Source organism: Ochotona princeps, chromosome 7, assembly GCF_030435755.1.
Source record: "Ochotona princeps isolate mOchPri1 chromosome 7, mOchPri1.hap1, whole genome shotgun sequence".
NCBI classification, from domain to species: domain Eukaryota; kingdom Metazoa; phylum Chordata; class Mammalia; order Lagomorpha; family Ochotonidae; genus Ochotona; species Ochotona princeps.
The window spans coordinates 52,008,616-52,023,381 of NC_080838.1; the positions used below are offsets into that span (position 1 = coordinate 52,008,616).

Here is a 14,766-nt window from a genome sequence, read left to right on the forward strand (position 1 = left end):
TATCCACATTCACACTTACAACTCACAATATTAAAGCCATTTATTAAAAATGCCTAGGGATTTAATAAGTTCAAGAATAGTACACTTACTTAAGATCTCTGGGCCTTTTCCCTTACAATTTAAATGACAATAAGTCAGATTTGAACAAAATATATTTTTCATGTGTTTAATTTTTATTTTTTATATTGATGACATGGTTGATCACGGTAGGAAAGATCAAGGTTTAGGGAAAATTGGGTGAACTCACTGTTTCCAATTTTGCTATTTTCTCTTGCTGTTTCTGGGGAAAGGGAACAGACAAAAGGGGAAACCTCTCATGACTTTCCACACATCTCAGTATCCAGGGATGAGGAACTGCCACCTCGTATCAACCCAGAGTCTCAATGTGTCCATATTTCGAAGGTTCTGTCCAAGTGGTTTGGAGAGTTCTGAAATACTGTCTATTTCATTGGTCCAAGGATGACATCACCCTCCCAATGTCCATTGGCTGACATAGTAAACCTCAAATCTCCATTCACCAAGATTTCTTTGCCTTCATCATTTGACTGAGGTTAAGCTGTCCAGTTAACAAGACACATTTTCAAGAAGCAGGTTGTAACCTAAGCTAATATTTTGAAACATCTTGCAATAGGTTTGCAGGTAGTTATATTTTCCACCATGTAGATAGCTGAAAATCCAATCCTGTTTTTTCTGAGGTTCAAAACTTATCATTTTGCGTTATTAACTCCTTTCATCTAAATGAAAGGCTTCGCTTTTACAGTCTGTAAATCAACAAAATTAGAATAAATGATCTTTAGGGTTCCTTAAAGTTTTATATTTTTTTTCTCTGAAGACCTATATTCATCACTATTTTTCCTTGATTTGGATAGAATTTCATAACCGACACAACCAGTAATTTTAGTTTTCACAGAGTCCAGACTTACTGTTCATTGAAACAGATTCTGATGGAAATACTCATATATTCACATTTATTAACGTCAGTAATATCACATTTAGAATTACAGAAAGAACACTTTCACTGATAAATATGTCAAATGCTTCAGTTTTAAACAAATCAACACTGGTATTAAGCGTTTTCAGGAAAATTTCAGGAAATAGGTCACTTACCTGATGACCTGGTTACAGTGGGCACACATTGGGGTTCGTTTTCCTGCGGGGATATGCTCCGCTCTCTGCACTAAAGTATCCTGGTCACCCGGCTGGGACTGACCCACAGCAGAGCTAGGTGGGGCCACTGGGGCTGAGGAAGCCACATTGCTTGAGATTTTTCCAGTGGAAGGTGCTGTGAGGAAAAACATGAAAAATCAAACTTTTCTAACAATCAAATAATAATTTGTAGAATATCACTCACTGATTCACATTTATGATAAAGCAGAGAGACTGAGTAATAATTACACTGATGAATAGAAAAGCAAGGATTACAACGCCGTAAGAGTTATGACAAAGTCAATGAATCAGCTGCTGTAGGCAAAGCAGATAGTTCTACTTCCAACAGGAGTAAATATTGATGGTGGGACATATCTAGTTATTTAGACAACTCTGTTAAACATGAATCAGATTTAATTTCAAATATATCATAGCACATTGAAAATCTCAAGGCGCTGAAGACAACTCCAAGAAAACCAAATTCATATGTTCTTTCCTTCAATTACATTTTCTAAGTAGATTATGCAAGCAGTCATTGCGGCATGTAAGATGACTGTCTAAAAATCATCCCTGATCCAGCCTCTCCCTCAGCTTTGCTAACAACACAGCTCTGGATTTGGCGCCCTCTTTTCCATTTCTATCACACTGGCCTGGCTTAGGTCTTTAATTTCTAACGCAAACTAAGTGTGCTACAATGTCCCACAACCCTTAAGTTTGTCCTCCTGATCAGCACTACGACTAAAATCTCAACCGCAATTCTGTATGGAGCATTCCAAGAATCCCTCTATTGTCTAGCTGTTCAAAATACTCTGCGCCTCTAGGTACTACACGCTGCACTAACTTAAAAAATGGATGCAAACTGCATTTAAGTCTTTCTATCCACTATCACAAAACTGCACAACGGGAAAATCATTATTTAATCAACTAAAAAGGTTTCAAATTGCCTTAAAAATGTTTTTGGCCTGTTAAAAGATGACTTACAGAGACTGATCAGGTTCAGGATTTCAAACAGTGGGAAAAGTTACCAGTTGGAAAATCTGAAAGTCAGACCTCAAAGACAGTCAAATCGTTTCATCTGCCATATGTCTTCCTTTTATCACATTATCTATGCATAAGCCTCAAAGTACTAAGTCACTGTTACACTTTTAGCCATAAAAGAGTGCAGTAATTCTCCATCAGTCATTGTAAAAAGAGGACATAATCCATCTGGCCCATGCCTCAAGGAGAAGGTATGTGGGGAACGGATTTAACATGAGAAGCCCTTCCTAAGTGCAAAACATGTGACTGTATCTTAAACACATGTAAAAAGCCTTTAAACCAACTACTGCTGTTACTTTCTTGGGGGAAAAGGCCTTGCTTTCTGCTATTTCTCCATATTCACCACTTTGACTATGATGGAAATTCTCACACTTCCATCTGTCGTGGTGTTCTAGCACACTGGCCTGCACACAGAGCTACATGGGCCTTATTAATCACCAAGTCCTGTACAGTTCCCAAGTAACAGCTCTTTCTCATGGGAATAAATGGGAGCTTCATGTCTTCAGACTGTACTTCTCACTACTCTATCACAAGAATGGGTAACCTTGGAGCAGTCAAGAGCCAACCTCCCCGACTTCTGCCTCTCTGAATTCTTTGGGAGAGGAAGGTATAAGAGGATGGGGAGCGCCACAAGGTGAATCCTGCTTCTACAACGTTAAAGAGAACAGCGATACCACACAGAGGAAAGCCACAGGAAACACACAGTGAAAGAAATTCTTCAAATATATTGGTAAAAAAAAATCATCTACTTTCACTCACACACAAAAAAAAAACTCTAGATTTTTTTTTTCTTCTTTTAAATTCTAGTATGACAATTAAACAGAAGCAGTGAATCATTCTCATTTCACAACTGGGACTCTTAACTCACAAAAAGTCCAAATGACTTATTCTAACTGAATAACGAATGAGTCAATGGTATAATGAGAACAGTAGGAAGAAATTAGTTCTTGACTCCAGATTTCCTTTTCAAGCTGAATCTTAAGTAACTTTCATTAAACTTGGCTTTTTTGGTGAGTAATCTTTATCCCATTGGGATCTTATTCAAAACTTTGTTTTCTTTCGTAACAAATGTATTTCAGCATGACAAAACTCATCTATAAACCCTGTGATGCCAAACCAGCAATGCTAGTGAGAATATCTTTAATTTTAAAACTGTTTATGTGTCTGCTAAAGGCTATTTCCTTATTTTTCAAATCCATGATTGTAAAATCTAAGATTATCAAGATTACATAATTCAGTGAAAAAAACTCAGCAATGTATTAGAATGATTTCTCATTATGTAATATATAAATCTGTCAAGTTAACCAAGTAAAATACACTGAACACACTCTACACTGAGATGCCAGTAGTTACATATTGATCACAATGATACATCTGAGAATCCAAAGAAACAATACAAATCCTTGGTTTACTAAATAAAGTTTAATTTAAAACAAAGCAATTATAATAAAATATTTTTAGATAAAGACTAACAGTTGGATATAAGATTTTTTTAAAAAAATTAAGCCACATAATATTAATTTGCTGTTATGGGGGTGATCTTTACAACATGGAAAGACATGGTGAAACTTCTTTAGTTAGAAGATCTTAATTGCATTTTTCCTACTAGATGAAAGATTCAAGTTTGCCTTATTTAGCAATTATACCTAATCCAAAGTTTAAGTTATTTTATCCTGATGTTTAATTTCTAATCATTCCAAGTTCCTCAGTAGGTAATTACCAAATTCATTCAAATAACCTCTGAACCAATAGGTGACATAAGCACATTACTTAAGGGCATGTATAAAACTGTGCTGGAGTTTTATGTATGTATTACATAATACATAAAAATTGGAAATTATCCACTTGTTCTGTTCTTCACAAATAGCTAAGCTCCCTAAAAGGTCTTTGTTTATGAACATAATGGTTTCCATTGAGAGTTCCACAGGTTAAGATCAATAGAGTGCCCAGCAGAACACTCTCTAAGCTCTGTGGAAACAGATGTGTTTAAAATATATTCAGAATAACATGGGCTCTTTGATGTTTTCCTGTTCACAAATGGCTTTTGATTCCAAACCTATGAACTATTTTAAAATAGTTTATAATGCACACATTAAGACTCTACTTGAAAAAGCATGAAATTAAACAGTTGATTCTTTGGTTTAAATATTAGGAGACTATTAGGTGCAAATTTTACTTGTAAATGTAGCATAAGTGTACTGGAGTTGTAGGCTGTTATGTTAAAGAACAAACAAGTTACAACTGCTGCTAATCTAGTGTACAGTGAAGTATCCTGGTTCTGTAGAGTGCTTTTCTACTGATGCACATGTCCCTCAGCACAACAGCAAGCCTGGAGTTGGGAACTGCTCATGAACAAAAATCCCAACTGGATGATGTCTTACCAGCTCCACGGTGCATCTAGGTTAAGACACCATCATTGTTCGCACTCACTGCCAATAGATCTGGTTTCCATCTTGTCACCAACACAGAAGCCAGACCATGCTACTTCTCTGCTAAAATGCTCTAATAGCTCCTGTCTAACTCACAGTAAGACCAAAAATCCTTCTAAAGGTTTAGAATTCCATATATTAGGGTCTGGCGCAGTAGCCTAGAGGCTAGAGTCCTCACCTTCCATGCACCAGAATCCCATATGGGCACCGGTTGTAATCCCGGCAACCCTGCTTCCCATCCAGTTCCCTGCCTGTGGCCTGGAAAAACAGTCCAGGATGGCCCAAGGCCTTGGAACCCTGTACCCATGTGGGAGACCCGCAGGAGGCTCCTGGCTTCAGATGGCATAGCTCTGGCCGTTGCAGCTGCTTGGGGAGTGAATGGATGGAAGATCTTCCTCTCTGTATATCTGACTTTCCAATAAAAAATAAAATAAATCTTTAAAAAAATTACATACATTCACACTTAAATTCCCTATAGAATCTGATCTCTGTTTTCTCTCACCTGATCACCTGTCATTCTACCTCTTGCCTGCTATACACTGTACACATGCAGCTCCTTAGGTCATTAAAATGACCTAATTCAGGGACTTTACATTTTCTATTTTCTCTACCTGGAAATCTTCTCCGGAGCTGTTATCATGGCTTGATCCCCCACCTCCTTCGGGTCTCTGCCAAAAAGGCCATATTACCAATGTGCTTTCCCTGGTCACCTTGCATAAAAAAGCATGCTCTTCTACACAAACCAGCAGTTTCCTATGCTCCTTGGCTAGTTTACCTTCCTCCATAGCCCTATCTCTAACATTTGACATTCCTTTTTGTGTTGTTATTTACATACATAGAGGGAGAGAGAAAAGAAAGAGCTTGTACTTTCAACTGCCGGTTTACTCCCCAAATATATACAATGGCCAAGGCTGAATTCGGGAGGCAAGAACTGGGAGCCAGGAGCCAGGAGCCTGTAGCCAGGAGCCAGGAACCAGGAACCAGGAGCCAGAAGCTCAATCCTGGTCTCCCATGTGGGTGGCAAGCAGCCAACTATTCCAGCTATGATTGCTGCTTTCCAGAACCAGCACTAGCAGGAAGCTAGAAGTGGGAACTGAGCCAGGACTTGAACCCAGGCACTCTAATACTGGATGTGGACATACCAACCCAGGATTGAGCAGCTAAGTCAAAGGCCAACTGCTTACACGCTCTGTATATGATCTGCCTCACCATAACCTGAGAACAGGAACACTGTCTGCTCTGATCACTGCTATATCCCTATGCTTGGTATTGGCTCAATAAATCTTTAAGGAAAGAATTGCTTCAGTGTGAAAAACAGTGTTTTTTTCCCTACTTAAAATAATCAAACCCCTTAGAAAAAGTACTGATTTTAGGATGGGACTAAAAAGCAACAGAAAGAAGAAAATGGACTGTCTTCCTACATTAGAAACAAGGAACCAATCAAAGATTGTCAGAGATCTACCAAATGGACTTGAAGAAGCAGATGGGTCCTTGACTAATATTTGACTTCTAACAAGTATCCTAATGACAATGAACTATAATATTCAAGTATTGATAATTCACAATATAACTCAATATCATATTTAATACTATGTATAAATAATATGACACATTTTAAATTCAGGAGTTCACAATGATTCCAGAATTACAAAAACCTACATTGATCATCTTTAGAGGATGTTAAGGGATCAATTCACTGTTTTAAAACTCAGAACAATTTAATGAAGGAAAAGAACCAGCCTCTGATAGTCATTCACCAGCTACTGCAGAACAATATTAAAAAATATTCTATATAATTTTAGTATGGCTTCTAAAAACAGTATTCTTTTAAAAAGCATAACCATGACATCATGATCAGACTTAAAAGTTCCCTTAACTAGTCAGTTTTAAATAATTAACTTCTGTTCTAGTTTTCTATTGTTGTTATTTAATACTTTAGCAAACCATTAATTTTGTTATCTAGCAGTTCTCCTCCAGAATTACTGGGTCAAAGTAGTGTGGGAAGGAAGGAATTTATTTTTGAAGGTTTTAGGGAAACACATTCCCTGGTTTCTAGAGGCCACTGGAATTCCCTGGGTCATGGCCCCTTCTGCCACTTTCAAAGCCAACAGCAGCAGATCAGATTTGTTTCCACATGGACTCACCTGGACTCTCCCCTTTCCACTTTCAGAAACATTTGCAATTTATGTTGGGTCCCACCAGGATACTCTCTTTATCCTGAATTCACCTGATAAACCATCTTAATAATTCCAATTTCACTCTTAATTCCCCTTTCCCACACAACATAGCATATTCACAGGTGTGTACAAGCACATGGTCTTTCGGCAGGGAGCAGAAGTGGGGCAGCATCAATCTCCTGTCATATACCTTCTAACTCAATATGAATTCGGATTTTAAAAAGATCCATTTATTACACTCTCTCAGTTACAACTGCCTCCATCTTGCCAATGCTTGCAACACTCATGCGGAAGTAATCAAGTCTCCAGCTATCCATTTACAGCGCTCTCTCTCTCTCTCTCTCTCAAAAGACATATCAAGAATATAATGCTCAGAAAGGATAACTGATGTGCCCAGTTACTAACAGAACAACAAAATCAAACAAGTGTTTTTTGGAAAGCTACTGTTTACAAAACACCACTCTGGGTTTTACCACCATCAACAAAGAGAGACACCACTTCTTTACCTCCTGCAGTTTGGAAAAGATAACAGACCACACACAACTGAGTTAGAGCGGGGTAAATGCGAGAAAGAGGGAGGCACTTACTTAACATAGATATTTATCTGTTCACCAAGTAGAACCCGATATGTGTGTGGCAGGCCCGATGCCCTGGATGAGTCCACACAAGAGGACAGAGCACAAAGTCTTGCTCTCTCTTTTTAAGTTTAAGGTACCTGTGGTTCCTTCCCTAAGTATCTGAAATATATGACCTCAGGAAAAAAAAAATCTGAACTGCAAGAACTGATCCAGAGTTCTCAGCACACGGATGAGATCTGAGTTACTAAGCCAATGGCATGGCTTACGGACAGTTCAACACGGAAACAGAACAACTCCTCAGGCAGGAAGCTAGTAACCCAGACACCAGGTGCCAAGAGAGGAAGGACAAAACCAGGACAGTACAGCAGGGACACCAACAGAGAGGGCAGTGGAGAACTGATTCCCAAAACATGTTCCTTATGGAGCCATTCATCAAGCACTATTCCATGCCAAGCACGCTGCCAGGCACTGCTGTGTGAAGGCAGGTCTCCTCAAACATGGTCTACCTCTAGCTAGATACTGATTTCTGGGACAGCTCCAAGAAGGGGATAGTGATCATATGATCTCTGCTATCTTAATGTCCTTACTGCGTCTGTTCGAATAAATTTAGGAATGATGTATGAAACCACTACTTTTTATTTGCCCTGGTGTCCCTAATAACTTCACTTGAAATTTTTTTTACCTGTTTCTCTTTTCTTTTTTTAAAGATTTATTTATTTTTATTACAAAGTCAGATATATATATAGAGAGAGAGAGGAGGAGAGACAGAGATGAAGATTGTCCATCTGATGATTCATTCCCCAAGTGGCCGCAACAGCTGGAGTTGAGCCAATCCTTAGCGAGGAGCCAGGAACTTCCTCCAGCGGGTCTCCCATGTGGGTACAGAGTCCGAAGGCTTTGGGCTGTCCTCCACTGCTTTCCCAGGCCACAAACAGGGAGCTGGATGGGAAGCAGGGCTGTCAGGATTAGAACCGGCACCCATATGGGATCCCAGTGCATGCAAGGTGAGGACTTGAGCTGCTAGGCTACTGTGTCAGGCCCTATAACTTCACTTCTAACTCATCATGCATTCTGAAAAGATCAGTACCCTAAGAGACATTAGTTTCTTTGCCTCAACTTGGCTTCTCACACTTTTTAACCCCTATAATTAACATTTTAAAAATTTCTGAAGTAAAATACACATACATAAAGCTAGATTCCTTACATTGTGAGACAAATATAAGAGAATTTGTGTAAGTTGCCTAAAAAAGAAACATGATTGCAAATGTAATACTGTGCTAAGGACCAAGCAGATTGGCATACTGAACCCATTTTGTTGTACAGCCTGCACACTGGTGAAATATGAGCACTTCCCCTAAAATGTCTGTACGCAAAGAAGGCAGCAACGGAATCACTGGGACAACTCTACAGAGAATAATAAAATGCTTTTGTTGGTTCCCTACTAAAAAAAATTTGTAATATTTCATTCTCGTTGAGACAAAGTAGGACTAATATTGAAAACACCAACTAACTCTAATGCTCTCCCCTGCAAGGAAAGACAATCATGAGAGTCCCCACAAGACAGAAGTCGTATGTGAGTTTATTGTGTGAAAAACAACTGGCTTGACAGCAGGGAGTATTCCTGTGAAAAGCAGTGCAGCTAATGTGTGCTTGTATAAATAACTGGGCAACATCAAAGTGACATTCTGGCACTCTGCAGGAAAAAAAATGTATGGTAATTCAACAACTCAGAGAATATGTTCTCCCAAGTATGGTAGAAATTTTACACATCCTAAATCGGGCAGTAGGGATGGCAACATGTTTGCATACTATCGGGTACAGCAAGAGCTTTCTTTTCTACCCCTTCCCCAACCAGCTCAAACAGATGGTGGCCAAGAGAAGCTTAGAATCTGTGCATTTTGTCTGTCAGGCACTTTATGTTGAAAGCAGAAATAACCGCCTACTCTTAATAATCCAAGCATGAAATCATATCCAATAGAAATGGAAAAAGTTAAGCCAAGATCTGGGATCAGAGGACGTTCTGACAGGGTTTGTGTAATTTTTATTAAATGGAATCAAGGATTTTTTTTAACTCAATGATCAAAAGTAAAATTGAACAGATTAAACTATTATCATTTCTCTAAGCAGTGGAGAATGCTGGTATGTATGCCATAAAGAATTGGAACAGGTGCACTCAAGGCTAAGTATCAAATATTTCTGCAACTTCAGGAGGTTAGTTTCTTCCATTAGCAACCAGACTTTCAACTTTAAGAACTTGGATTATACTGGATCTCAAGTGTCTTAATTAAAGTGAGTGTGGGGGCTTGGATTAGGCTCCATTCTCTTTTTAATTTCTTATATATCACACATCATCAAAATTCTGTATATGCACAGTCGGCTTTTCCTCACTATTAATTAACTTTACATAGAACATCTCCACTCAGAGTTTCAAGTGAAATGAATCTAATATGTGCCTTCGAAATAGAGATCTTAATTCATCCAGTTTTTGCCAGTATTCAACTAAAAATGAAAAATTATTCTTTTATTGCAAAATACACAGTATTTTCCAATCAGTCTTAATCTCAATACTACTGTCTCAACTTCTAATTCTATAATGGGAAAATAAGTCCTTGGAAGTTCACCCAGTAGTCAACCACGGCAAGGAACAAACAGTAAAGCTAAAACAAAACAAAAGTCAAACAACATAAAGAGGTAAAACTGAAGCAAGGAATCACCAATAAACTTGAACAGATTCTCCGTACTGAGTATTTCAAACATTCAAATGGTAGAATTCTGCACATATTTCAATGAGAAAACTGTTAAGGACATACATTCAATTATTTTACTCACAATGCATCTGAATTCTGACAAGACAAATAACATAAAATATGTATGAATTTGCCTTTATCATTTTCTCATCAATTTTCATCTATTACATATTTGGGAAAGTAGTCTAACTTCAGAAATAAAGGAAAAGTTACTTGATGTTTTACTCGCGCACATAAACAGAATCAGGTGGACAAAACACAACGCGAAATATAACATGAAGCAGAAAGGAAAACAATATTTAAAAAAAAATCTTCCTATGTCAAGTAATCTAAAATGTCTCGAAGGCGAAATATCAGACGCTGTGAAATACATAGATTGAGGTCAAGGCCTTTTTTTGTTACAGTTTCTTGAATGTTTAAAAGGCTTCATTCACATCCATTACAATCACAGTCTGACAGATTTTACGTATCTGTTTAAAAAGTAAAGCATCCACTTATTTGATGACAACTTCTATAATATACAAAAGGTTTTTAAAAAGTTCATAGAAAATGTATATTATGAGAATAATCTATAGATGCACATCTTTTTGCACCAAAATAAATTTATCTTATTTCTTTTTTCCCCATGAACTTTTTTATGAAGTGTGTTCATAAATGTTTCAGATCTAGGAATTCTTCTGGTGTGAGATACATTCAAGAAAGGATACATGCTGCTCAAGAGCTAATCATTTTGAGGGTGACAGAGACAAAGTGGGACCGAGGGTGTCGCTTAGGATTAGTGCTTCCCAGTTGCTCATGGCTCCCAATAAAATCTGCAGTCACTGTGTAGAATTATCACGCTTTTTTCCCTTCTTCACATGATTTCAACACATGGTTAACAATAACTTTTTCTATAAAGGAGCCATTGTGGGCCTTATGAACTCTTTTGCAGCTATTCAACGCTGCCACTGCAATATGAAAGCACCTCCAGGAAATATGCAAACAAATGAGCATAGCTGTGCTCCAATAATTCTACCGATAAAACTCAAGGACTTGGACAATGTAACCAACGGCCATCTACCGATAAAACTCAAGTACTTGGACAATGTAACCAACGGCCATCGTCTGCCAATCCCTAGCTTAAAACAGACATATCAATTAATAAAAAGTAATGATTCTTTATGAAAAACATCAATGAATAAAAGTAGATATCCTCCTTTATAAAACATTTAATATTTTAATCCACAGATAAAAAGAAACGGGGAAAAGAAGAGCGTTCACAGATGTGCACTTGTATCAGCCTTGGAAAGTTTCCAGCATGGATACAAATGCCAATAAAAGAACATTTGGAGAAAAAGGAAGCAGGCAGCTTAATGGCTGTTTCTTTCACTTTTTCTTATCTGAGAGCCATTATTCTTCACAAGTAGAACAAGGATCTGCCTGCTTTACCAGCACAGAGAGCATGTCTTCATGCTTCACACCCATCTCGACCATGGATAGCTCTACTCAGGCCTGGATGGCAAGATGACTGCTTAGCTTAATGATGTCAAAATGCAGGGGAGCAGATGGCAGTAAAACACTATTCGAAGACATGAAATACGTGAACTGGTAGCAGTTTACTTATTCATATAAAATTTAAAAATGGAACCAATAAATCTATCCATCTTAGCTAAACAAATCTAGTTATCCCGATTTATTACCGTACTGCAAAGCCTACAATGAAATTTGGGATGGTTGTAGAAACAGTAATTTCCCTTTTCACCCCTATCTCCTTCACATTCCAAATAAAAGACAGAATTTATATCCACTTACACTGGGGTGCACATTATTCAGTCTTTGATCTAATCAAATCTCACACATATACTTGAGTTTTCCTCAAAGCAAAACAACAAAACACCACACATCAGATCTCTTCAAGTTCCATTATACCACATCAGAGGGTAAGACAGAGTTATATTATCTGGATTCTTAGCTAAGTGATATAAATTCCAAAAATGGAATTTAGGTGCAAAGAAATGTGCCTTGAAATGGATCTTAGCAGTTGCTAGTCAGTTCCTTTTCTGGTCAAGTCCAGAATCCTTTCCTGTCCACTCTCTCTGAAAATCTGTCCTCCTCGCCTGTATCCACTGATGCTATCTATGATCCAGAAAAGCGTCCAGAAAATAATGGTTGGCTTCAATTCAGTACAGGGCCCTGGTCAATTCTTTTGACATCTCTCAGGCTCACTTTAATTTAAAATCTTAATGATACTGCTTTACTATGCGATCTTAAAACTGAAAGTCTTACAAACACACACACACACACACACACACACACACACACACACACACACACACAAACCACCACCACCAAAAAAACATTACAACTATTAATCCATGATGTGTACTATTGTGCTGCAAATGAGGCAGTTTGTTGTCTTGTAAGTTGCCCACTGTGTGTATGGGGTCCAAATTCCCAAATGGAAATGATGAATATCTCTGATATCAGGGTGCAACAGCTTAGGTCAGGTCAACCCAATATTCATTTTGAAAACTAAGTATGTGTGGGGGCCAGTGTTGTGGTAGAGCAGGCAGAGTCGCCACCTGGGACACTGGATCCCATTATGAGAACACTACTCAGAGTTGACTGCTCTGCTTCCCATCCATCTCTCTGCTAATGACTGGGAAGTCAGGAGATGATGGCCCAGGGCCTGGGGCCCTGCCAAACAAGGGGAAGGCCCAGATGGAGATCCTGACTCCTGCTTCATCCTGGCCCAGTTCAGAATCTGTGCATTTGGGGAGTGAACCAACAGATGGAGGATCTCTCTCTCTCTCTCTCTGTCTTTCCTCCTCTGTCACTCTGGTTTTCAAATTTAAAAAATTCTTTAAAAAGTTTATGTTCTCACTAGTCATTCAGCAGTTATTTAACTTCATACTGTTGTAAATTTTTTAACTTTATTCCTGTTGTTCATGTTGTTTTATAGTTTTTCATATAAGGGGATGTATAGTAACTATTTAATAGAGACCATCATATCCAGATGTGAGGATACAATGCAGTATGCATCTCCACTTCCAAATCAAAGATGGACTCCCAATGAAACTGTTCACTATATCTTGACAACAGGATGCTGGATTCTCTGCCAGTGTCCATGCCTGCAATGTCAGGATAGACTTAAATATCAGAACAATGGATTTAGGATTGCTAATGAAGGACTAAATTTTTGTAATAATACAGGGCAAATCAGTGTGTAGGGGGTAGAGTTTGGGGAAAGGATAAGAGAAATCCCAGAACCTATGGAATTATATCATAAAATTTTAAAAAAGAACAAAATATTAAAAAAAGAAAAAAATTTGCTATTTTCCCTTTTTCCCTTGATCAAAATAAATTTATAAGATCTTCATATGATCATACAGTTTTTTGTGTCATACTTATTCAAAATAAGTTATATATTTTTTAAAAATCAATTTTTGCATTCTACATCAATTAAAAAAAAAAGCCCTTGCCTTTAGCACCTATCAAGGCTGCCAATTTATAACAAAAAAATTCACTGACCAGATTTACACACACATAACCCCCACACACACACACACACAAATCATTCACACTTTTAAAGGGAATAATATCTTAGTAAAATGTAAACAGATATTTGTTCAATATGGAATACTAAAGGTGAACAATGTCTAATGTTTAGTGGTAAGATATTGAGTGTACTGAGTATGTTACTATTAAATGAATGCCTATCTTATCATTAGAATGCCTGCCTCCATGGACACATTTAATAAATAAAAGTAAAAAACAAAAATCTACCAGATCTGGCCAATATTAGGGGACGTGAAAGTAAACAGCGCTCAATTTCGAGTTTAGTGTATAAGATTTAACAGGACAGGTCTGAGTCCCAGCTGCTCTGCTCCCGATCCAGCTCTCTGGGAATGCGGCTCACTCCTAAAGTTCCCGGCAAGCAGCAGCAGAGAGCTCCAGGGTTTAAGTCCCGACAACCACCCAGGAGATCTGTACAGGTCTACCTGGTTCCTGGTGTGGGTTTGGTTTAGCCCCAGCTGTTGTAACATCTGATTTAATAGATGGAAGACCTCTGTTGTTCCCTTTCTGCAGTATTATTGTGACACATCATAAGCAACACGATTAAAGAGAGCCAAGCTTTCGGCACCGCTGGACAACACTAACTGCTGGGAAAGAACACACCATTCTGTTTCAAATAGCTCTATGAAATAAAGCGATATTGTTTCCTGTAGAAAATGTTGTCTGATTACACATTAGCTCATATACGGTTTAATATTTTCAATAAGAAATAGGTCATCTATTTGCTTTTATCCTAGCAAAGTTTAATGACAAGAAATAATGAAGAAAGCATATCTGAGGGACCGGGTAAGCAGTTCAGTAAGGAACTGAGAGGCAGGAACGGGTTGTAATTATTAAAGATACAGTGTTAGCATATTTATTAAACATCGTTACAGATGGGCTTAAAATCCACATACTGTGAAAGTGAGAAGGAGAAAAAACTCTGTAATTAATTTAAAAATTTAAAGACTTTGGCATTAAAGTTTTCTAAACTATATATCAATAAAATAATTTAATTTCTGACCAACGGCTCTAAGACCACTCTTTTATTTTGGAAGAAACAAGCAGCTCAATATGTGTATGTCTAGAGCAGGCACGCAGCCCAGCAATTACGCAG

The 14,766-nt window shown here is 37.9% G+C and overlaps 1 protein-coding gene across 5 annotated transcripts in view; it reads right to left on the reverse strand.

Moving 5' to 3' along the window:
- Positions 1 to 14,766, reverse strand: part of PDLIM5 (PDZ and LIM domain 5) — a 182,538-nt gene that overhangs the window by 18,986 nt on the left and 148,786 nt on the right. For all 5 annotated transcript variants that reach the window (XR_009245842.1, XM_058667038.1, XM_058667037.1 and 2 more), the window contains one exon: positions 1,108 to 1,282. Coding sequence is in view for 4 of the 5 variants with exons in the window: in XM_058667038.1 (XP_058523021.1) it covers positions 1,108 to 1,282 (175 nt within the window). In the remaining variant the exon portion in view is untranslated. The remainder of the gene's footprint in view (positions 1 to 1,107; positions 1,283 to 14,766) is intronic.